The sequence below is a fragment of the Xyrauchen texanus genome, chromosome 32 (genome assembly GCF_025860055.1).
Source record: "Xyrauchen texanus isolate HMW12.3.18 chromosome 32, RBS_HiC_50CHRs, whole genome shotgun sequence".
Taxonomy (NCBI): Eukaryota; Metazoa; Chordata; class Actinopteri; order Cypriniformes; family Catostomidae; genus Xyrauchen; species Xyrauchen texanus.
This window is the reverse complement of record NC_068307.1, coordinates 36,370,350-36,395,356: the sequence shown is the minus strand read 5'-3', so window position 1 is coordinate 36,395,356 and position 25,007 is coordinate 36,370,350. Positions and strand designations below refer to the sequence as shown.

Sequence of the window (25,007 nt, the reverse complement as noted above, 5' to 3'; positions counted from 1 at the left end):
CAAAAGAATTTTAAAATATGAATCATATTTGCTTCACGGTTTATTTTTTAAGAAATAACAATAAAACATTATCATGCCAACATTTTTTTTCATGAATTTCAGATTTTTAATGAGTCTTTTATTTTTTACTGTCTGTGGATGCAAAATCACATTTTTTACTTTAAGCCCCAGAAGAAATATTAATATGACATACAAGCTCATTGTAGAAGAGGTGTATTCAAGTTAAATGGTTTTTGTTAATTGTATTTTGTATGTATTTTTAATTTAATAGATCAGGACGAAAATGAGTGTCACTTCATAGACCTTTATTTTACTTGCATGATTAATTCTATGAAACAATTGATCTAAAGGGGATGGTAAGGGTGGTGGTGGTTTTACAAGGGGGATGCTTTTTGATATTTCTTGTTACAAGGGGGATGGCATCCCCTCACATCCCCCTCAACTCAAGCCCTGATTATAACTGGCTCAACAAGTGTGTGGGTGTGTTATGTATATATGTGTTTGTGTATACTAAGAATAGATTACATAACATGAGTGATGTGATTGACAAATGGGTAAGGAATCTTTACTTATTATTGATAATCTTTATTAATTTATGCATTTATTTATTCTCACAAAAATAGCTTCTAAAAATGCAGTAATTGCAAAGAAGTTTGGATTCACTGTCAACATAATATGAAAGTGTCATCCATGGCTGCAGCAGTGCACATATTAAATCTTACCTGTGCTGTACTTTTATTTGTTAATCTAACATCTTGAAAAGTCTGGTAATCTCACTTGTGATCATGCATTTTGTTTTTATGAATATGATATAATTTGTGGATGTTCTGTAGGCAGGTTCCTAATATGAATTACAGCTTGGTGTCATGGCTCTGGATTTGTAGGTTTAAACATATAGCCTGTGTTCAATGAGTTTGATTAAAAATGACAATAGCATAGAGCAATATTAATAGGATGGATTGTGAATGATTGTCTACAGTGGTGCAATAAAGCAGTTGGTAGACCTTTTCAATCCAACACATTTTATGCTCAGGCATACTTTTTATGTTTTGTATTCTTTAACAAACAATATTGAAAGACATTTACTTAATTTATAAATGGATTCTTTGCCGATGTATCTTTTAAACATATTTTAAAAAACATCATGTGTATTATGATGCATACATGGATGTCTGTGGGCTAAGCCCTGGATGTCCAATGACCCTAGAACCGCCCCTGCCATCACAATGGGTAAGACCAAAAAATTAAGTTCTGATGTGTAGAAAAAGGTTGTTGAGCTTCACAAAATGGGAAGTGGTCATAAGAAAATATCTAAAGCATTGAAAATGACCATTTCCACCATCAGGACAATAATTAGGAAGTTCCAATCAACTGGAGATTGTAAGAATCGTTCTAGAAGAGGACACGTGTCTATATTGTCTCCATGCATGGTGTGGTTGAAGGTTCAAGTGGCCAAAGATTCTCCAACGATCACAGGTGGAAAATTGCAGAAATTAGTTGGGTCTTGGGGTCAGAAAGTCACCAAAACTACAATCAGATATCACCTACATCCCAAGTTGTTTGGGAGGGTTTCAAGAAAAAAGCCTGTACTCTCATCCAACAACAAACTCAAGTGTCTTCAATTTGCCAAACACTACTAGAACTTCAAATGGGACCAGGTTCTATGATCAGATAGAGATTTATGGCAGCAAACACCAAAGATGGGTTTGATGTAGTAGCCATAGGTAAAAGTACCCAGTACCCACGGTTAAATATGGTGGTGGATCTTTAATGTTGTGGGGCTGTTTTTATGCCATAGGTCCTGGACATCTTTTTTGGATACATCATGGGCTCTATCAAATACGGATAAAAAATCAAAACCTGATTGCCTCTTAAAATGGGCCCTGGTTGCATCTTCCAGCAGGACAATGATCCAAAACATACATCAAAATAAACACAAAAATGGTTCAGACCACAAAATCGAGGTTCTGCCATGACCATCCCAGTCCCCTGACCTGAACCCCATAGAAAACCTGTGTTGTGATTTGAAGAGGAGAGTCCACCAGTGTGAACCTCGGAATTTGAAGGATCTAGAGATTCTGTATGGAGGAATGGTCTCAGATCCCTTGCCATGTCTTCTCCAACCTCATTAGGCATTATAGGAGAAGACTCAGAGCTGTTATCTTAGTAAAAGGAGGTTGCACAAAGGATTGAATAAAATGGTGCCAATAATTGTCACTCATATATTTGTCAGAAATAATTGTTTTTTAATTCAAATTTGTGTTGTGTTTGCAATTGTTTGATATCCATTAGAGGATAGATTTTTGTGAATATTTTGGATGAAATATCAATAAGATAATCAGTAATCTTTCATATTTCTCATATTTTTCACAGCCTTTCCTCATATTTACTAAGGGTGCCAATTTATTGGCCACAATTGTATTTAAAACTACATTCATCAGATTTATATATATTGTAGATGTAGAGATAGTCAGCATGGTCACAAAATAATTTATATAAGATAATGTTTTAGAGACACAATAGTAAAGCATTTAGAAACAGTCCAAAGTCTTAATTATCATTGCACATCTATGTACATAGCACTCAAGGGCAGATGTAGATATGTGCTTTGACAACAAATAAAAATGGTAAAAATAAACTCTGTTTGTGCTCCTCAGAACACTTTCGATAAAACCTAGTCAGTCAGTTGTCAAAAATATATTAAGATTGCACTTATGGCAGAGATGTGTGATCTTGAGCCTTTTTTAATCCATCCATCCATCCATCCATCCATCCATCCATCCATCCATCCATCCATCTTCAACCGCTTATCCGAAGTCGGGTCGCGGGGGCAGCTGCTCCAGCAGGGAGTGCAAATCCATTTTTTTAACATGATGGATTTTGCTTAGCTCCTATTATACAAGTTTTCTGTTTCAAGGATGTTTAGATATTTTACTGGAAAACAAAACAGTTTTGCATTGTATGAGTGCTTAACTGACCGTAGTTTTCTGTCTATTTGGATTGTAGTTCATTTCACTGGCCCTCCTCACAAATAAAAGTCACAGTGCCATTCAGTAAATCTTCCATGCTGACAGCCACGATTCCTGAGCCAGCAGGGGTTTCCTGTTGATCACCAAGAGCGACAAACACCTGCGGTGACCCCTCAATCTGGGACTGGCTGAGGCTAATCACTTGCTCCGCCTCTTGACCGACTGCATCCTCACACTGAATCACCTGGAAAGAGTCACAAGAGATTCTCCATTGTAAACAAGAAAGTACTTAAACTGTTTGTTCACAGAAAGAAGTAAATTCCATTTACTGCCCCTGTCATTCCAAACCAGTATGATTATCTTTCTTCCATGGAACACATAAATTATAGTCCGAATATGTACACCACTCTTCTCCACTCATTGGAACTGAAAGGGGACTGGGGATATGGCACCCCAAAAATTACACACACAAAACAAATCACTGTAAAAGTACCACAAAAGCAGTCTATTACTATTGCAACTTTGTGCAATATATTCCAAGTCATTTGAAGCTGTATGTTAGCTTTGTTTGTATGATAGCTTTGTTTACGTCTTAATATTGGACTGGACTGCTCTGCATTTTATGATAAACTCTTGAAAGTCAAGTGCACACTGAGTAAAATCGCTGCCTGTGAAAAGTACAACGTGACAACAGTTACAGATGCGGATGCACCCTTTACTTCGCATTGATCTGAACCTAGACAAGGATACATCAATTTCACTTGTGCTGGGAGGGGGCTGTCCCATTTGCCACAAGCAGGAATCTGATCTCCCTAGTTATTGGAGAAGAAAGGATCATGTGTTTGACTGTGCGAGAGAGAGAGAGAGAGAGAATCTTTTATATGATCTTAATACAGATTATTTTCACGAAATTTGTCACAAAATATGTGAGTGTAACAGGTGCATATTATGACCATATGTATAGCTTTTGAATCATGAAAAAACATAACAAATTATAAAAAAAAATAATATAAGCACAGCGTAGTTCTAGCTGGAAAACTAGCAGGCGTACATCATTACACCATTAGCTAGGTAACCCCTAGCCAATCACATGTAAGCCATTGCTTTATATGTCTGCTCATAATCTATCACATTGCCGTTTCAGTGTGCTAACAAGGCAACCTCCACCACCCCCACCACCACCAGTTGAGTCCCATCCTGTAAGGGGTAGGCTCCTCGCCCCTGCCTTCTATCTCCGGCAGGAGTTCAGAGTACTACAACTTCAGACCGCCAGACGGGGCTTACGCCAAAGAGAGACATTACATTTCTGTTTTAAATTCATCAAATAAATGTCATCTAAGTCTGCGGGTCTTCCTGATAGAAATGATATTAATTATAGAATATGCAGAGTGCAGCAGATGACAGCTGCAGTGCCATTGACAGCTTTGTCTTTTCTATAATGCATATAATAAACCAAAAAATACAAGAGAATAAAAAATATAGACAACCCATATATGGCCGAAATAATTTATTTATTAAGTACGATCCATCAGTCAAAACAATATTTTATGCTTGCGAAGTTTATTAAGATAATATTGTAATGGAATGGTATGCAGATATACCTGTCATGTGTGGTATGTGAGGCATGCGTGAAGCAATAAATCATTTTTCTTATGTCCGTATTTGGCATGATAAATTATAACACAGCCTCCCCATTCTGAATGCATGTAACGTACACAATATGAGAGTATTAGAGCGATTCAGAAAGCATAATTTAGTGCAAAATGGATATAAATGACAATTCTTTCTGAAGAAATGTTAACTAAACAAATGAGAAGCGATCACTATTTCTCTAAATGGCACACTTTTGGACTAAAAATTCTATTGGATGTTATTTACTGAAGCCTGCAAGAGATAAATCACTTGGAGTATACTCTGTTAAATGGCATTGGCATCATTTATGGGTGGGACTAGTGGGGCATGTACCTTACACTTTTTGCCTTTGCCAATTTTGTCCCCAAAATAGCTTTTATTAGGTAAGTGTCTAATGCAGAAGAAACATCTCCAGTTCTTAAGCAGGATTTCCTATTTAGTTCATGTGTGTTATAATAAGTGATGATCCAGCATTGAAGTTTGATGTTTGGATAATGTACGGATCACATCATCTAATTCATTATGAGAAATATTTATTGGAGCTCTACAATTGGTCATCAAGAATGACCATTTTTAAAACCATCTTAAATAAGATTATTTGACATGATCCCCACATAACCTAATGAATATTCATGAGCTTCACCACTTAGTGAAGTCTCCTAACCCAATCTGTGGCTTTGCTGCTTGTGAGGCTTGTTGATGCATGCTGACTGTCCCCTGGTAGGAAAAAACTATTATTATGGAATTAACATACGGGTCTGTATGCATGATTAATTGCATTATTTATTAATTGCGTATGATTAAATTTGTTATTATATTTTATATAAACTATCATACTACATAAACGCATTAAATAAACAGCCCGATTTAAAGCACTTGTTTCCAACATGCAGCACTGTAGGAGAGTTCGTACCGTTTGCGAGCTGGAGGCCTGTGACTGCGCTTCTTCCTGTATGGCCTGCAGGTGTTTGGACAGGAAGTGTTGTTGGAACTCCGGCTCTGAGGGGAAGTGGAGAGAGCAGACCATACAGCTAAACAAAGAACTGCCCTGACTTGACTGTCCACCGCAGGTGTGCTGCTGTAACTCCTGCTCACTCGTCAGAGTTCTGCTACAATTCACACACTTCCACAAACGCACCTCTGAAAATCACACACAGATAAACAGAACAGTATTACAACATGTATGATGGATCTAACAGAACCTGTTTCCTGTGAGAGAGAATGAGTTATAAACAAAAAAACAAACTTCATAGAATACAGATATAATGAGAGATAAATGCTCTTTATCAGTGTTCTAATAGCCAAAAGAACAAGCACTTTTGTTATGCCGATGATAAGAGATTTTAATGTGCAACTAGTACACGCAAATAGAACAGTAGTGTATCTTGAGAAACATGGCCATAGATGTTTTTTTTTTTTTATGTGTCACAATGCCTTTTTCGCTGCTCATGCTGCCGACAATTGACTTGAGCCCGGTATTGCTGCTTGCAGCTATATTTATCATTATGATCATTATGGTCTTTCCCTGTCTTTGGAATGGGTATAATTTCTGCTTTCTTCCAAGCGGGTGGAATATTTCCTGATATCCAGATGGAGTTAGAGTAGTGTAAGGTAAAGTCTTTAAAAGTTGGTAGTGGATTTTGTCTGGTCCAATGGCTGTCATAGGATCTTTTTATAGCCCTTAGTAGCTCATCCATGGAAAATGGCTAGTTATATGGTTCCATATTGCTTGAGGAAAGTTATTCTTTCTCTTCTCTTGTTGAGCTTGGATTATTTGTAAGGCAGAAAGGCAGTTTTCAATCAGTTAATTCTTTTCAAATGTTTTTGCTAAGATGTTTGCAATTTCTTATTTTGAAGTTAAAAGTGAATCTTGATGTTTGATACTTGGTATTTGTGGACCACTGTTCTTGCACTTCATCCTCCGTATCAGATTCCAGACTTTATTTGATGGAGTGCTTGCTGAAAATCTGGACACATATCTTCTCCAACTTATTGTTTGTGCTCTACATCTTTTGAGTTTAATACGATTTTCAGTAATTGGATGTCTGGAGATGAGTCTTTTAGCTTTTTTCCTCTATTTTACAGCTGTTTTGCACTTATAATCAAACTATGGAAGCCTTCTACATTTTCTATTATTAGATGTTCAAGGAATAGTGTCATATGCTATGTACATAAATGTTTCAGTAAAGTTCTTTGTAGCATTCAGATTTTCCTCTGGAACTCTCGCAAACCCCTCGTAACAGAGGATTTGAAACTTACCAATTTACTCTCGTAACAGAGGATTTTAAAATTACCAATTTTCTTTTTTAATTGGCCATCTCCGTACACTTGTTCCTTCTCCTCTTCCTTTGTTGGTTAAAATTAGTTGAAAGTGGTCACTTCCACAGAGGTCATGCCAAACTTTCCATGAGAGGTCTAAAAATAAATCTGACAGATTGTTAGATCAATTGCTGAGTATGTTCCATACCCTGGGTGTAAATAAGTATGTGATCCATCATTTAGAAGGCATAAGGCATGGTTATCTACACAGTCATCAATCCTCTTTCCTTTAGCATTGCAATGGTTACTAACCCATAAAATGTTATGGCTGTTAAAATCTCCCATGGGTATAAAAGGAGAAGGGAGCTGAGCAACCACATTATCTAGGTCCATGTGCATTATATTCAAGTCAGGTTGAATGTAAATAGAACAGACTGTAATGGATTTCTGCAGGGTCAAACGCACTACTATTACCTATAGATTGCTGTTAATACTGATATGACTATGAATCACATCAGTTCTGATTAAAATGGCTTTACCTCCAGGAGCCTGTCTATTGTTAGATCCAAAAGTATTCAAAGCTGTAAAACTTTTAAAAGAGAGGGTATAAGCTGATGACAGTTGTGTCTCCTGAAGACAAATGGCAAAGAGGATTGATAACTGCATCTAAACACTGTAACTTAATAATTATATATATATATATATAGAAACTCTCCATTATCAGGTCGGTAAAAGAGGGACAGTTGCTCTAATTATGACTTTAGAAGATGGACTTCTACTATGGTGTCCACTCTCTCTCATTTCAACATCTTTAATATGTTTTGTCTTTGAAGTTTCATCTTGGGGTTCTTTTGATTGTGAGGAGCTGATCTTTTTGAAGTTTGATTTTTATTTGTTGAACTGATTGGAATGGATATAATTTACAAGAGGCTCAATTTGAGTTCCTGTATTCTTGGTCATTGCGAGAAACGTATTATTGTTGAAGGGTTTGTTTTTATGCATGCAGGTGAGATCTGTCAACCAATTCACTGTTCTCATAGCTTTTTTGACAACAGTGGCAAATGTCTTATTTAGTGTATAAGGAGGGACAGCAGCCACCATTTTTTGTGCCTCGGAGTAACTGATCTTCTTAGTAAATCTGATCCTCTGTATTTCCTTCTCCTTGACCCACATGGGGAATTCTTTTAATGCAGCTGAATGACCTCCTGTACAATTATTATGGTCTTCCTTGCCGCAGTTGCAGCTGAAGTGTTTGTTTTTACAGCCATTAGATCCATGTCCATACTTTTGACAGTTAAAACATTGCAATGGTTTAGGAACAAATTAGTCCACTAGAATGCTTAGACATCCGTTGGGGGCCTGGGTAGCTCAGCAAGTATAGACGCTGACTACCACCCCTGAAGTCGCAAGATCGAATACAGGGTGTGCTGAGTGACTCCAGCCAGGTCTCCTAAGCAACCAAATTGGCCCGGTTGCTAGGAAGAGTAGAGTCACATGGGGTAACCTCCTTGTGGTCACGATTAGTGGTTCTCGCTCTCAATAGGGCACGTGGTAAGTTGTGCGTGTTTTTTGGAGAGTAGCATGAGCCTCCACATGCGGAGTCTCCGCAGTGTCATGCACGACGAGCCATGTGATAAGATGCGTCGATTGACGGTCTCAGAAGCGGAGGCCACCTGGATTTAGGTGAGTAACTGCTCTGCCATGAAGACCTAGTAAGTAGTGGGAATTGGAAATTCCAAATTGGGAGAAAACGCTATAAATAAATAAATAAATAAATAGAAAAAAATTAAGTAATGATGTATGTACCAGTCTTTATCATTCGGTCTTCTCTATTGATTATTATCCTTTTCACATTTATTACCCCTGGAGTCTTGAGTTTGTGGGTTATTTCTTCTTCATCTATATCATCCAACTCTCTGGTATGGATCACTCCTTTGCTGTAATTCAGCATTGGATGAGGAGATGCTTTTATCTGCACTCCAGCTAACAGGTTGGCATGTAGAAGGTTCACTGCATTGTCCTTTTTACAGCATTCCACAAGAATTTGACCAGATCTTGCTATGTTCATGCTATTCCTGCAATACCCTTATGTATGGCAAAAGGGGAAAGCTTAGTGACCAGCAAATTTGGTGATATAGCTTCAATGACAATACATTTTGGCCAATCATCACTCCTTGACATGGGAACATCTATTTTCTGAGCTACAATTTGTATCCAGGTCCAAAAATCACTTTTTTGAGGTGTATGTTGTAGCCATATTTCCAGTTTCATAATTTAAACTCCCCACCCACCTTGGAGCCCAAAAAAGAGGGATGCACAGTGCCGCAGATTTCCAGCAGATTATGCATCAGGAATAGCAGGATGATATACTCAAGCAAAAAGAGGAACAAGTTGTTCAATTCACTGGATCGGCCCATAGCCAATGGCTACTGGGGAATCTGAAAAGGTATCAGATGTTGAGTTATCACAGAGTTTTCCCAGGGCATGTCTTGACCAGCTGATTAATTTAATCGAGCCATTCCAACCTCCCATCTAGGTGAAGTAGGAACCAAAGTACTGTGTTGAAATAGAGGCAGCCACAGCAAACCCCATTCCTCAAGGACCAGGATCTCTTTCGCAACTCACGGCAAACGAGTCATCCCTTCGGTCGCTTCTTGCAACAATATTGAGATACTAAAAACCTATTTTTCTCTGGGTCCTTACGGAGAGATGAAATGATAGTATTTACATCTTAGAATAGGAAAATAAATTATTAATAGCTGTAACCCTAGCAAGGGAGGCTTAAGGTTGATCCATCTTGTCCAAGGAGAAGACCCTAAGACTATGGTGGGAAGGAGCGTGCCACTGTTCCTTACACAAGCTACCACCATAAAGATGGGTCCCGTGCTGTACTCCTTAATGAGCCACATTTGAGGTGTCATTCATGTCTGTGGCACAAACAGTGCAGACAGGAATTTTTTAATATTTAGGATTTGGAGTTTGTTCAAATCAAAGCATTAATACCTAGTAAAACAGCAAGGATCACTGGTCCTTTCTTACCTGTGTGATTGGTTATTTGGTGTTTTAACAGACATTTTTGGTTGCTAAATGTCTTGTCACACTTGTCGCAATGGAGCAGGGATTTGATGGGTTTGTTACCCTGGGCAACGACAATCTCGGGGTGGGCAGTACGATTGTGGTACCACAGGCCGGAGAGTGTCTGTGTTGGAAAAGCATTCATTAAAGGCTGATAATGAACATTAGTGTTACATATACTGTGTGTACACAACAACAACAACAACCGCCATTCGCCACTAAGTGGCGGTGACGTCACCACGACGCTTGAACCATCACACACACACACAGAGTATTTGTGAAAAAGTATTTGTCCCTTTCCTGATTTCTTCTATTTTTGTGTATTTGTCATTTAAAAACTTTTTAAATCTTCAAACATATATATATATTATATATATTTTTTTTTACTGAAACAAAAAATGTATCCAACACCTACACTCACCTAAAGGACTATTAGGAACACCACACTAATACTGTGTTTGACCCCCTTTCGCCTTCAGAACTGCCTTAATTCTAAGTGGCATTGATTCAACAAGGTGCTGAAAGCATTCTTTAGAAATGTTGGCCCATATTGATAGGATAGCATCTTGCAGTTGATGGAGATTTGTGGGATGCACATCCAGGGCACGAAGCTCCCATTCCACCACATCCCAAAGATGCTCTATTGGGTTGAGATCTGGTGACTGTGGGGGCCATTTTAGTACAGTGAACTCATTGTCATGTTCAAGAAACCAATTTGAAATGATTCGAGCTTTGTGACATGGTGCATTATCCTGCTGGAAGTAGCCATTAGAGGATGGGTACATGGTGGCCATAAAGGGATGGACATGGTCAGAAACAATGCTCAGGTAGGCCGTGGCATTTAAACGATGCCCAATTGGCACTAAGGGGCCTAAAGTGTGCCAAGAAAACATCCCCCACACCATTACACCACCACCACCAGCCTGCACAGTGATAACAAGGCATGATGGATCCATGTTCTCATTCTGTTTACGCCAAATTCTGACTCTACCATCTGAATGTCTCAACAGAAATCGAGACTCATCAGACCAGGCAACATTTTTCCAGTCTTCAACTGTCCAATTTTGGTGAGCTCTTGCAAATTGTAGCCTCATTTTCCTATTTGTAGTGGAGATGAGTGGTACCCGGTGGGGTCTTCTGCTGTTGTAGCCCATCCGCCTCAAGGTTGTGCGTGTTGTGGCTTCACAAATGCTTTGCTGCATACCTCGGTTGTAACGAGTGGTTATTTCAGGCAAAGTTGCTCTTCTATCAGCTTGAATCAGTCGGCCCATTCTCCTCTGACCTCTAGCTTCAACAAGGCATTTTCGCCCACAGGACTGCCGCATACTGGATGTTTTTCCCTTTTCACACCATTCTTTGTAAACCCTAGAAATAGTTGTGCGTGAAAATCCCAGTAACTGAGCAGATTGTGAAATACTCAGACCGGCCTGTCTGGCACCAACAACCATGCCACGCTCACAATTGCTTAAATCACCTTTCTTTCCCATTCTGACATTCAGTTTGGAGTTCAGGAGATTGTCTTGACCAGGACCACACCCCTAAATGCATTGAAGCAACTGCCATGTGATTGGTTGATTAGATAATTGCATTAATGAGAAATTGAACAGGTGTTCCTAATAATCCTTTAGGTGAGTGTATATCACCCATGTGAAAAACAGCACCCTTAAACATTATATCTGGTCAAAGTCAGGACTTTGACTAGGCCACTCCAAAACTTTAATTTAGCTTCTTGTGAGCCATTCAGATGTGGACTTACTCCTATACTTTGGATCATTGTCTTGCTGCATAATCCAGTTCAACTCACAGACTGATGACCGGACATGACACCAGAGCAAAATTCATGTTTCCCTCAATTATTGCAAGTCATCCTGGCCCTGAAGAAACAAAGCATCCCCACACCATCACACTACCACCACCATGCTTGACCGTAAGTATGATGTTCTTTTTGTGGAATTCTGTTTGATTTACACAAGAAGTAACAGGACCCCTGTCTTCCAACAAGTTCCACTTTTGATTCATCAGTCCACAAAACATTCTCCCAAAAGTTTTGAGGATCATCAAGGTGTGTTTTGGCAAAATTCAGAGGAGCATTAATGTTCTTCTGGGTTAGCAGTGGTTTTCGCCTCACCATGGATCACCTCCATGCCATTTTTGGCCAGTGTCTTTCTGATAGTGGAGTCATGAAAATGTATTGATGCAATAGAGGTATGCAGTTCCTTAGATGTTGACCTTGGCTTTTTTGTGACTTCCTGGATGAGCTGTCACTGTGCTCTTGGAGGAATTTTGGAAGGTCGGCCACTTCTGGGAAGGTTCAGTACTATTGCAAGTTTTCTCCATTTGTAAATAATGGTTTTCACTGTGTTTTCTTTGGCGTCCCAGAGCCTCAGAAATAGCTTTGCAACCCTTCCCAGACTGACGTTGTTCAATCACCTTTTTCCTCATCATTTCTGGAATTTCTTTCAACCTTGGCATAGTGTGCTACGGGGTGAGACCTTTGAGCCAACATCTTGCTGCTGAACAATGTCTATTTAGGTGTTGATTTGATTGAACAGGGCTGGCAGTAATCAGGCCTGGGTGTATCTAGTCCAACTGAACCCCATTATGAATGCAGTTTCATAGATTTGGGGATTTAGTAACTAAGGGGGCAAATACTTTGTCCAACAGGCTCAGTTGGTATTGGATAAAGATTTTGCTTCAATAAATAACATTATAATTTAAAACTATATTTTGTTTTTACTCAGATTACCTTTGTTTTATGTTAGATTTTGAAACAATTTAGTCTGAGATATACACAAAAACAGAAGCAAATGGGGTCAAATACTTTTTCAAAGCACTGTATTTATATGATATTGAACACATATACACTGCCAAATTTAGCCCTAAATGAGTGTATGTATACAGTGGTGCCAAAAAAGTATTAAGACACTAAAGCCATACTTTAAAATGTATGTCACTGGATTAGATACAAAATATCAAGTGGAATCAGCAAACAAATTATGCTAGAGCATCTCTCAGAGTTAACTTCTCATTTTCTTGCCTGTTATTTAATTACTTTTATTATAGATGTATGAAGCCACACAGTTCACACAGGGGTCCTAGCAGAGTAATCACAGGTGCAACTATTGACATTTTCGGCTAATGTTTGATGGATGTAAATGGCTGTTCTAACCTGGTAGGACTTATTGCATGCCTTGCAGCTGTAGGGTTTGTTGCCTTCATGAACGTTCATGTGTTTCTCCAAATTGGCTTTATTGTTGAAGATCTTGCTACACTCAGGACACTGGTGCAGCTCTTTGGGATGGACTTCCTGAATGTGCTGTCGTAATTCGTCCAGCGAAGAGAAGCTCACCCGGCACTTCTGACAATCGTATGGTTCTGTGATGTCTGACAGTGATATATAACAGGTCTGATCACTAGTTCATCACACAAAACAGGTCATGTGACTCACTTTGACGTGTCTGAAAATTTGTGTGAGGTGCTTACTATGAAAGTTCTGAAGATGTATGGACAGTCTGTTGGCTTGATTGAAGCCTTTCCCACACTCTTTGCAGACGTACGGTTTGTCTCCCGTGTGTGTGCGGACGTGACGAGTCAGTTCAATGGACTGCGCAAATGAGGCAGAACAATACTGACAACAGTACATTTTACCTGCAGTTGCAAGATTTACTAGTGTTAGTGCTCTCTTTTAAAAAATATTTGAAATTGATATCATTATATGATTAAAGCTAATGTGTGTAATTTTGTCGATGTTAAAAATTTGTATCATATCCCAGCTTACTATGCTTACTCAAATTATACTCATATATTCCGTGTTCAGTCATGAAATTGTACATCCTTAATGAAACGTCCATTGAACATGTTATCTATTAGCCATTCAATCTCAATCTTCAATTCACTCTCTTTGTCTAACATTTAAATGACCTCAATTGTTTGCCAGTTTTACTGCAGCACGCTACAACTTTTCTCTCAACAATTTTCTCTCTAAAACCTTCCTCTTCCCCATCTGCTTCAAGGGGATTGAATGTGTACACTGTAAAAAAAAAATCCAGTTTTTACAACAACAACAAAAACAAATTACAGCTGTGGTTGCCAGCATATTTATGAAAGATATACAGATAAAATTTAACAACTTTAAAGAACAACCTGTACATTTTATTTTAAATCTGTTGTAATTTACATGACCAAGATGGCACTGTAAAAAAAAAAAAAATTTTTAATTTACTGTAAAAAACTAAATAAATGTCAAACTTGATATTAACCATCTGAAACTGTAAAAATCTGCTTTTTACTTTATAATATATTGTTAATCACCATAATCACAAATGACATAAGATGACATGAATTTCACCAATTGTGGCTCTTCCAGGAGCAATAACCAATAAACATGTAGAGACAAACACAAACACTAAACACCACCAGGGTAACACATGTGAAATTTAAATAATTCAATAAACATTAACAAAACTACATCAAATATAACACAAATCACCCCAATGTACGTAATTGATATTAAAAATAATTTGAAACATAATTATTCCCATAAAATATACTGAAATATGATGGGTCACACAGGGAATTGTGGGAATGCCTGATTATTGTTTAAGTACATGCACTCTCTTGTTAAACAATGTACATTTTTACTTATTAATTATACAGGAAAATTATACTTTTTACATCAAAAATAACTTTTTTTTTTAAAGATTTATTGTAAAAAAAAACTACATATATTGTCTTTTAAAATATATTTAAAAATGCTAATGTATATTTTAAAATTAATATTCTTTAATCAATTAAAGTTTTTTCTGTAGCATTTTTACAGTCTTTTACCGTTAAAATTACAGAATTATTTTTTACAATGTATCAACTTGTCTTGCAATTGTAACACTACATTTATTCCGAGTTGTCATGACTGAACTAAACTAAACTGAAGTAATAGGGCTGGGTATTGGCACAGATTTCTCTATTTGATTTGATTCTGATTCACAAGCTTTCGATTCGATTTCAATTCCAACTTCCGCATTTGGGTATATTTCAGTTCTAATGTTCATTTTTCAATAAATTCTCTGTAATTATACAGGGGACCTTCTAACTTGGTACATTATGAAAATATTAATTTTACAAATTTTATCATTAGTTTTTTATCGCTTTGGTCACATTTTAGCTTTAGCTTACAAATTCCTATAGTCCATCAATAAATATGATGTCTTGAGATTATATATATATATATATATATATATATATATATATACTGATGATGTAACTAAAAACTACCAGCCTAATATGCCGTTGGTCCTCCACGTGCCACCAAAACAGCAACAACCCGCCGAGGCATAGAGTTTAAAAGACCCCTGAAGATGTCCTGTGGTATCTAGTACCAAGACATCAGCAGCATATCCTTCAAGTCTTGTAAGTTGTAAGGTGGAGCTCCCACGTATCAGGCTTGTTGGTCCAGCATATCCCACAGATGCTGGGGGATCTGGGGAATTTGGAGGCCAGGACAACACCTTGAACTCTTTATCATGTTCCTTGTCGTCTTCCCACAGTGAATCCTGGTGTCATCACTTCCAAGGTAAATTGCTTACACGTGCACAGCCGTCCACGTGATGTAAACAAAAACGGCACTCATTGGACCAGGCGACCTTCTTCCACTGCTCCAAGGTCCAGGTCCGGCACTCACGTGCCAAATGTAGGCACTTTCGATGGTGGACAGGGGTCATCATGGGCACTCTGACTGGTAAGCTAAAGCTGTTACGCAGCATTATATGCAGCAGGGTGCATATAGTGCATATAAAGCACCGCTTTAGCTTACCAGTCAGAGTGCCCATGATGACCCCTGTCCACCATTGAAAGTGCCTACATTTGGCACGTATGTTGTGACACATTCCTCCCATAAACATCACTAACATTTTCTGTGACTTGTGTGACAGTAGACCTTCTGTCGGTTTGGAACATACGGGATAGCCTTCGTTGCCCTCGCGCATCAATGAGCCTTGGGTGCCCAACACCCTGTCACAGGTTTGTGGTTTGTCCCTCCTCGGACCACTGTTGGTAGGTACTCACCACTGCTGACCGGGAGCACCCCACAAGCCTTGCCGTTTCTGGCCATAACAATTTGGCCCTTCTTAAAGTTGCTCAGGTCTTTAATCCTGCCCATTTCTCCAGCATTCAATACATTGACAACAAGAACTGATTGTTCAAGTACCATTTAATCTACACAAACCTTCACATGTGGCCTTGTTGGAAGATGATAAATGTTATTTGCTTCTCCTGTGAATGGTCATAATATTTTGGCTCATCAGTATATATAGCATATATTGTTACATGTTTATTTTTTACATGCATAATTTTTTGTTTTTACATGCATTTACATTGACTTGTAGAGCAAGTGCTATAACAATACTGTCCATATAAAAAACTGGTGCGTCAGTGTTTTTTGGTTGAGCACACATTACTGAGAGGTTTCTTTACCGGATCCATCCTATGTATGATTAGAAATATATGTTTCTATTTTAGTTTTTGATTACCAACTGACTGTACAGAACAGAAAGTGTATTAAAAGAGACGTTACTATCATTTTTGTGTTTGGTGATGCTAGTTGCGCAAACGTTACTGTACACACTTCAGCTTTAAACAAACAAACAAACAAACAAACAAACAACCAAACATTTAAAAGGTCTCACCCTCAGCATGTTTCCTTTTGGTGTGGTAGGACAGAGCGGCAGCAACGGAGAAGCTCATGTCACAGTGTTTGCACTGGAAGGGTTTCTCTCCTGTGTGCAGACGCATGTGGTTCTTCAAAGATGAGGTGGCAGCAAACTTCGCCCCGCACTCCTCGCATGCATACGGCCTCTCCTCGAAATGTTCAGTGCGTTTATGATACAACAGGCCTGTACCACAGGCAAAAAATACAAGCATGAAAAGCATCAGAAAAGGACTGATCTAGGATTGATTTGTAGCTAATAATATAATTTTACACCTAATAAATTACCTTAGACACCATCAAATCTTAAAGATGGTAACAATTGTGATTTACTCAGAATTCCCAATCTTCCCAATCTTATTTGACAGCTATAGTTGACATTGATAAGAAATGATTACTTAGAGAGAGATGTGGGATGGGATTAAGACTGTGGTGCTCAAGACATCAAGACATGAGCACCACAGCTCAATGTGTCTTAAGCATATGCATTAACCAATGCACCGTGGCTCAAACTACATTTCATTGCACCTAATCAGTGTTCTCAAAAAGGATTTTCACTCACCTGAAGAATGTTTAAAGGTCTTGTCACACATGTCACATGACACTTGTTCAGTTTTCCTCTGTTTGGCCGGTAGGCTGCCGTGGGCTTCGATGCAGTGCTGGTGAAGACTCTTCAGAGTTGGAAAAGCCATGGAACACTCTGAGCAGCGCTGCTCTCTACATGGCGAGAGGGCACAACATTTCTTATGCTTTATCAGACGACACTTAAAGTCAAAAGTCTTTTTACACCACTCGCAGGTGTAAGACACAAGAACGGCCTTCTTTCTTCCTCTGGTTTTAGAGGTTTCCTCCTCATCCTCAGAGTCTGCCGTAGATCCTTCTTGTTCCACCTCAGATTTTGCATGATTGTTTGAGACTGACTGAGATGTTCTTTTAAATATAGATGCTATTGAACAGAAAGAAAAGCTTTAGGTACATGATGAAATAACAGCAAAAAGAGTAAACTGCAGGCACTTCCATGTCCCAGGTGTTGATTTTTACAAAACAGATTTCAACTTATTTATTTGTCTCAAAAAAACTTCATTGGAAACTTTTTATCAGGCTTTAAAAAAAAATGTAACATGTTTTTTTTTTAACCATTTTTATCTATGATAATCTAAGTATTACATTTCAATATTTATTGTGTGAACATGATTTTCATAAATGTTGAAAAAATTACAACTGTAATGCCCAACTCAACTAAATGTTTGCCCCTAATTTTTGTTGGTGTACTTGTTAATAACCAAGTCAACAAATCTGTCCATGAAGAGAATAAATATCACTTATTTTTATTCACAAGCCCGAAGTTGAAGAAACACCAATATATACATATGAACACTGTGGGCTCTATTTTCACGAGTGCACAAGCGCTATGCCCAACAACCTTGCACAGCGTCTTATACTATTTTCTTGAAAACGCTAATTCTTAGCGTGCCAGTACAAAGCGCAAGTGGGCGTAGGTGGTAGTGTTTGCACTGTGGGTGATATGTGGGTGTATGCACATAACAGTGGATGTATGTTAATGAAGTGGCGCAAAGCGCAATTGGCTATTGTCCATAGAAATACGTCATTGCACTAAGACGTTTCAAAAACATGTCTGTTTTTAGCGCAAAATCTAAACTCAGTTCCTGCATTTGCAATTTAGAGATTCCACCAGCATTGTGGTAAAAAAAGTCTATCTCCAAACTCTGAAAATACAGTGGAACATCAAATTATGCCTCTGACGATCACTTTTATAGCCGTTTTATGAAACAAATATTTATGAGATTTGTGTTAAACTATCTTTAGGTCATGTTTTTTTTTTTTTAAAGTATCATTATTATGTTTATGTCTACAATTGTAAATTATGATCTAATTTGTATTGGTATTTATCCACCTGTTGTCGTAGAGTGATTTTTAAGTCACTGCAAAAGGGGAAGAATTTGGAGAGAGTACATTTGTGGATTTTGTATGATTTTTTGACCACTTTGTTAATTTGTTTATCTATTTAGTTTTATCTGTTTGAAGTGTAATTAAAATTTAGGAATATGTTTGTTTTCATTTTTTTGAGTTTCAATAAATGTATACAATTTATACAGTCAAAATCGACTTGTAGAAATTAAGTGCATTCCAATACAATCACTGTTTATACTAGCCTTGATTTGTTTGTCAATAGATGCAAATTATTTATTGCTCTTAAAATAGGGCCCATATACCTCTTGTGTCCTTCAGGGTGTCCAAAAGTTGAGTCAGATCTGAGGAGCTTCCTTTGACCACATGAAGCAGCATTAGAAATGTTTCTTCACTTATGCTTGTCTCTCTGAGTTTACATATCAACCTTTCCACAACCTCCATAGAAGACGGAGCACTACAGCACTCCAGCACAACCTTAAGAGCAGCAGACATATAAGAAGAAAAAATATAGATTACATATTACTATATATTATAATCAATAATATTCAACAAAATAGTATCTATTTAAATAGTTCTTTAAACACTCAAATTAACTGAACTGTAAGCTTTATAGCATCCGTTATGCAAAAACAGTGAGAAGAATGTATTGTACCTCTTTTTCATCTTCATTTTTACAGTCATTCACTGCAATGGTCAAAAGCTCAGAGAGATTGTTGACACTGGAGAGGGGGCCAGTTAGATTTGATACATTGTCTAAAAGTCCACCAGAAAGCCAAAAACCAGCCGTAGGACCTTTGGCATAACAAATTGCAGAAATGGCTGGAGAAATATTGAACAATTCACTTACAATATGGCAACTTCTATCTAACATGTTTGATGTATGCCCTTTGAAAGTTTATATTTCTCTGGGGTCAAGAAAACACCCAGATCAAGACCTATTGAGTCCCAGAATGGCTATATACTCACTGAGCACTTTATTAGGAACACTATAGTCCTAATAAAGTTCTCAACGTAATATTCTGCTGTTGTAGCCCATTCGCCTCAAGGTTCAACAATTTGTGCATTCTGAGATGGAATTCTGCTGACTACAATTGTACAGAGTGGTTATCTGAGTTACCATAGCCTTTCTGTTAGCTTGAACTAGTCTAGCCATTCTCCGTTGACCTTTCTTATCAACAAGGCATTTCTGTCCACAGAACTGCCGCTCACAGAATGTTTTTGTTAATGGGACCATTCAAAGTAAATTCTAGAGATTGTTGTTCTAGAAAGTCCCAGGAGATCAGCAGTTACAGAAATACTCAAACCAGCCCATCTGGCACCAAAATTCATGCCTTGGTCCAAATCACTGAGATCAAAATGTTTCCCTATTCTCATGGTTGATGAGAACATTAACTGAAGCTCCTGACCCATATCTGTATGATTTTATGCACTGCACTCCTGCCACACGATTGGCTGATCAGATAATCGCACGAATAAGTAGCTGTACAGGTGTTCCTAATAAAGTGCTCAGTAAGAGTATGTTTATTTGATCTTCAGAAATCTCAAGATTAAGACTCCAACTCAGCTGATCATTGGTTGTATTTAGAAGTTAAACCCAGTTCAGTTAACCTATTGGGCAGCTCTCATGTCCCTGGTGCTCCTGGACTGATCCTGGATCAGGATTTTGCTTCTGTTTTAGCTGGTCTAGCAATGTAAGGACCGTTTGAGCTGACAGAACTCTCTCATCCTTAACTAAACTCAGCAACCGCTGACACACCTCATCTTCTGATGGATCTCCTTTAAAACTACCCAACATGACCTGTAGAAGATTAAAGATGAGTTGAGTCTAATATCACAAATGAAAAGAGATTAAACTTTTTACAATAAAAATAACACATTTTCCATTAGTATGTCTATTTTACCTGGCGTTCCTCTGCAGGGATTGTGTCCCAAGTCTCAAGAACCTTAACACATGGCCGTACACTCTGTAGGATCTTTTTAATACCAGCTTGATTTTGAGATATAAACTCAATTGCACTATTCTCTAAATTCAGAAAGAAACAGAATTAAAGAAAAATGACCAACATTTTAATGAAATGTGATTCTCAAACAGAAATATTGGCCTTTGAATTTTTCAAGATTCAATACAAGTTAAAATGTAATAGTTCCCCCAAAAAGGAAAAATCTCTCATCATTTACACACCCTCATGCCATCCCAGATGTGTATGACTTTCTTTCTTCTGCTGAACACAAATTAATATTTTTAGAAGAATGTTTTAGCTCTGTAGGTCCATAAAATGCAAGTGAATGATGATCAGGGCTTTGAAGTTCCAAAAAGGAGATTTGGTTTTATCAAAATCTTCTGAAACGATCCAGTTGGATTTGGTGAGAACAGACCAAAACATAACTCACTTTTCACTGTACATCTTGCCATTACAGTCTCTAGGCATGATCATGATTTCAAGTTCTATTACACTTTCTAGTGCTTGACATGTGCGCATAGCTCTGGATCGCTCTATAAGTGTAATCGAACTTGAAATCATGATTGCCAGGGAGACTACAGTCAAGATGTACAGTGAAATTGTTTTTACATTTTGGTCTGTTCTAACCCAACACCAACTGGATCGCTTAAGAAGACATTGATTAAACTACTGGGGTCGGATGCTGACTTTATCTCTTTTTTGGAGCTTCAAAGGCCTGATCACCATTCATATGAATTGTATGGACCTAGAGAGCTGAAATATTCTTCTAAAAATATATGTTTGTGTTCTGCAATAGAAAGAAAGTCATATACATCTGGGATGGCATGAGGTTGAGTAAAAGATTACAATTACAATTTTTGGGTGAACTATCCCTTTAAGCGCTATCAACAGCATTTGCGGCCTAATATTTATAAACACAGAAAATAATTTCGACTTCTCCCTCATTTATTAAAAAAAAGCGAAAAGATAAAAATGGCTGTTACATTAAGGCACTTACAATTTCGCCAATGGGGCCAGTACATAAAAAGTAAAATACTTACTGTTTGAAAAGCACAGCCACAAGATGTAAACATGATATATATTAACTGAGAAAAAACTAATAATAAATTGCTTACCAGGATTACAGGGTTAATCGGCATTATGTCGTCATGACAACAAAGTTATAATATTAGATAAACCTTTACACAGGTAAGATTAATAAGTGAAATGATCACACTAAAATCAAGTTAACATGCATAATGTGTCCATCTGGTATGTACTGTGTGTATTTGAATGTTTATGGACTGGCGCCATTCACATACATTGTAAATGTCTTACTGTTATCATGATTTTTAAATAAACAAGGGACAAATGGAAAATATTTTTTGTGGTAATCAACATTATGCCACAAATGCTTTCAATTGAGCTTAAGGGAATATTTCGGCATTGATTGCCAAAAAATAACTTGACTTTTTTTAAAGAAAGAAAAATCTGGGGGCCTGGTTAGCTCAGCGAGTATTGATGCTGACTAACACCCCTGGAGTCATGAGTTTGAATCCAGGGCATGCTGAGTGACTCCAGCCAGATCTCCAAAGCAATCAAATTGGCCCGGTTGCTAGGGAGAGTGAAGTCACATGAGGAAACCTTCTCAAGATCACTATAATGCGGTTCTCGCTCTCGGTGGGGTACGTGGCGAGTTGTGCGTGGATGGCGTGAAGCCTTCACACATCTCCGCAGTAACGTGCTCAACAAGCCACATAATAAGAAGCATGGATTGACGGTCTCAGATGCGGAGGCAACTGAGATTCGTCCTCCACCACCCGGATTGAGGCGAGTCACTACGCCACCATGAGGAATTTAAAGCACACTGGGAATTGGGCATTCGAAATTGGGAAAAATGTTATTTTATTTTTAAATCTGGGTTCAAATGAGGTTCTTAAAATTTAAGTAAATGGGGCAAATCCATAATTTTTAAATACTCACCATTTCTATACATCACCAAGTATAGTCACAAGACATAAATAATATGTTTGTTAAAATGATTTTACCATGAAAAAATTGCTTACTAACCTTAAAGCCAATTTTACAACTTGTTGCAATGACGATATAAAAATTGAAACAAATGCAAAATTGTGATTTGAACAACTTAACAGCTCAAATAATATATGAGTTTTAACACAAGAATTTAAGTGCTTTTTATAAAATTATAAGCTTGCTTTTTAAAGAAAAAGAGGAACGAGCTGATTAATTTTTTCTGGTAATCAACTAAATGCCACAAATGCTGTCGATTGAGCTTAACTTGTATTGAATCTGAAACATTCCTTTAATGTGGAGTCATATGAAAGTCCTCTTTAACCATGAAAATTCTTCTCGTCCCTTTTCAACTGTTCCAATCCAGATGACTCCTTTAAGTTTTCAGGTCTCCCCTCAGCACAGTCATGTTTTATAACTAAGTCCACAGCCTCTGTCTCAGCATTTACAGTCTCAGAAGTTTGCTTCATAAGGTCGGTGAGAATGTTCTTACAACCAACGGCCACATCAAACATCTGCAAGCTGTCGGCAGCAGCTATGAGTCGTGTGAAGTTGTGTTTTCCAGGAGGCAGTTTACCAGTATATACCATGTCCAGAATACAAGAAAACTCTTGAGAGGACAGTAAATCTGTGTCAATGGAGATGCTGTCAGAACTCTCTAGAGCAGACTTAAATAACATGCTGGAGGCAGCCAGAACTAGTTTGTGAGCAGGGTGAGGGGTTTCTCCCACCAGGATCGAGCAGTCACAAAACTGCTTCTCTTTTCGTAAAGCATGCAGCTGTTGCATTAGCTGGCGGCTGTAGTTTGGGAGTTCCATCCTGTACCTGGAGAGGCAGGACAAGATTAATCATTTTCGAATGCTTTAAAAATTGTATTTATTTTTTGTATTGTCCAACCAAAATGGGGTTTTCAATGTCAAAAGCTGATGCAAAGATATATGTTTGTAATTTGTCACACCACAGGACCATTTTACATAAAATAGTGAAGACAAATAGGTGGTTAGAAATGGTGAAAGGCACCTATTCAGGATTAACAAGGGTCATATGTTATAATTTAAGAATCAACTATTGAAAAACCATATCAGTAGCACTAATCTGAATATTGATATGGATGTGTCCCCTCACTGTGTTTTGAGGTTATTATGGCCCTGATAGGCACATTTTGAGGAAGACATCACTGGAAAAGTACTTTATTTCTTCATTTTTAAATAAAACCGCAAGCCTGCATTCAGTTAATCTGTTAAAAGACACCCCTGGTTATGTTATAACAGATCTGAATTCATCTTACTATTTAGACAACCTCAAAGAAAAGAAGCACAGTATGAGATTTGTCATTTTAACTGAAGTGGAATGGGAAACCTTTAGCCTGTTTATTTCAGGCCTTAGAGAAGAAAACAATGCAAACTGTTCTACGTAATAGATATACATTTAGGAGGTAGTTTTAAAATAGAGTCAGATGACTTGTTTTTTTTTTTACCTCAATTAATACAACAATACAAGCAAAGAAGATTCAGCAACATGTGATACCAAGAAAAAGTGTAATGAGTGGCATTTCAGTGTACAGCTACCTTGACATGCTATCTATAGCTAACATAAATAATAAAACGTGGAAAAGCACTGCTAGAATGTTATAGGCAATGTTTGAGTCTCATACATCACAGCCTATTTTCACACTTCCTATTTACCTTTAAATTCAAATTATCCGGCTCTTTATTTATACTCCTTCGAAAGGCAACATTCGGCTGCGTTTTGACCAAAGTCTTTCTAGCAAGTTAGCAAGTAAGTCCACTGTCGGCCATCTTTGGAACGCTCTCTGGAAGATATTTCCTGTCATGCTAGTGCAGCTCCTGTCTACATGAATGTAGAAAGAACAAAATCTAAAAATCGGTTGGTCAATATTAAGATCAATGAACATAATATCAGCAATACAATCTGGCAATACTGGAATCATAAATTGTGATTCTTCACCTCATATTATATACACAAAAACGCTATTTTCCCGGCTTGTATAGCTAATGCGCATGCGCGATCCAAAATTGATTGACAGGTAATGTCTGTATCTAAAAGGTGATTGGCTCTTTTAACTTTAAGGCGGGACTTGCTTTGTACATCCATTGACCGCAAAGAGCTCCTTGGTTTAATTTCTCCCATTCATTTTAATACAAGTGGCCCATCTCTGCTAAATATTCTCTAACAAAGTCTCGCGAGAGTTGCGTGGACGTCTCTACCGTCTTTGTGTTTATACACGGTTTTTACTTTATTTATTTTGAGTCCTACAGAAACCATTTAACTTATCCTAATCAACCAAAATCTTTGTAGTAGCAAATGCAACTCTCCCGAGAATTTCCAGATCGATGGTTCCCTTCCAGATATCCGGGCCAAGGCACATAATGCGCACGCGTATAAAGAACAGCTAGTGTCCAGTCAAGCTTTAAACAGCTTAAAGGATTATTTAGTAACACAAACACG

At 37.8% G+C, this 25,007-nt stretch overlaps 1 protein-coding gene across 2 annotated transcripts; it reads right to left on the bottom strand.

The window, feature by feature from the left end:
- Positions 1–585: 585 nt before the first annotated feature.
- Positions 586–24,524, bottom strand: zbtb40 (zinc finger and BTB domain containing 40). Of its 2 annotated transcripts, none has more exons than XM_052101745.1 (13): positions 24,224–24,524; positions 22,864–23,363; positions 20,469–20,590; positions 20,176–20,365; positions 19,220–19,386; positions 18,870–19,041; positions 17,198–17,581; positions 16,616–16,822; positions 13,419–13,583; positions 13,105–13,319; positions 9,900–10,059; positions 5,515–5,741; positions 586–3,213 (listed from the first exon to the last, which is right to left on the bottom strand). In XM_052101745.1, the coding sequence occupies exons 2-13, from the start codon at positions 23,354–23,356 to the stop codon at positions 3,013–3,015; spliced, it is 2,703 nt and encodes a 900-aa protein (XP_051957705.1). In that variant the 5' UTR covers positions 23,357–23,363; positions 24,224–24,524; the 3' UTR covers positions 586–3,012. The 2 variants fall into 2 exon arrangements, with proteins under 2 accessions (XP_051957705.1, XP_051957706.1); XM_052101746.1 differs by having other exon boundaries at positions 19,220–19,359.
- Positions 24,525–25,007: the final 483 nt, after the last annotated feature.

Excerpts from the sequence above, each read along its gene's own strand:
- zbtb40 (XM_052101745.1), bottom strand. The coding sequence starts at position 23,356 with ATGGAACTCCCAAACTACAGCCGCCAGCTAATGCAACAGCTGCATGCT. Across the intron at positions 19,387-20,175 it reads ACATGAGAGCTGCCCAATAG|CCATTTCTGCAATTTGTTAT; the intron begins GTTAACTGAACT and ends ATATTTCTCCAG. Across the intron at positions 5,742-9,899 it reads CCAAATAACCAATCACACAG|AGGTGCGTTTGTGGAAGTGT; the intron begins GTAAGAAAGGAC and ends TGTGATTTTCAG.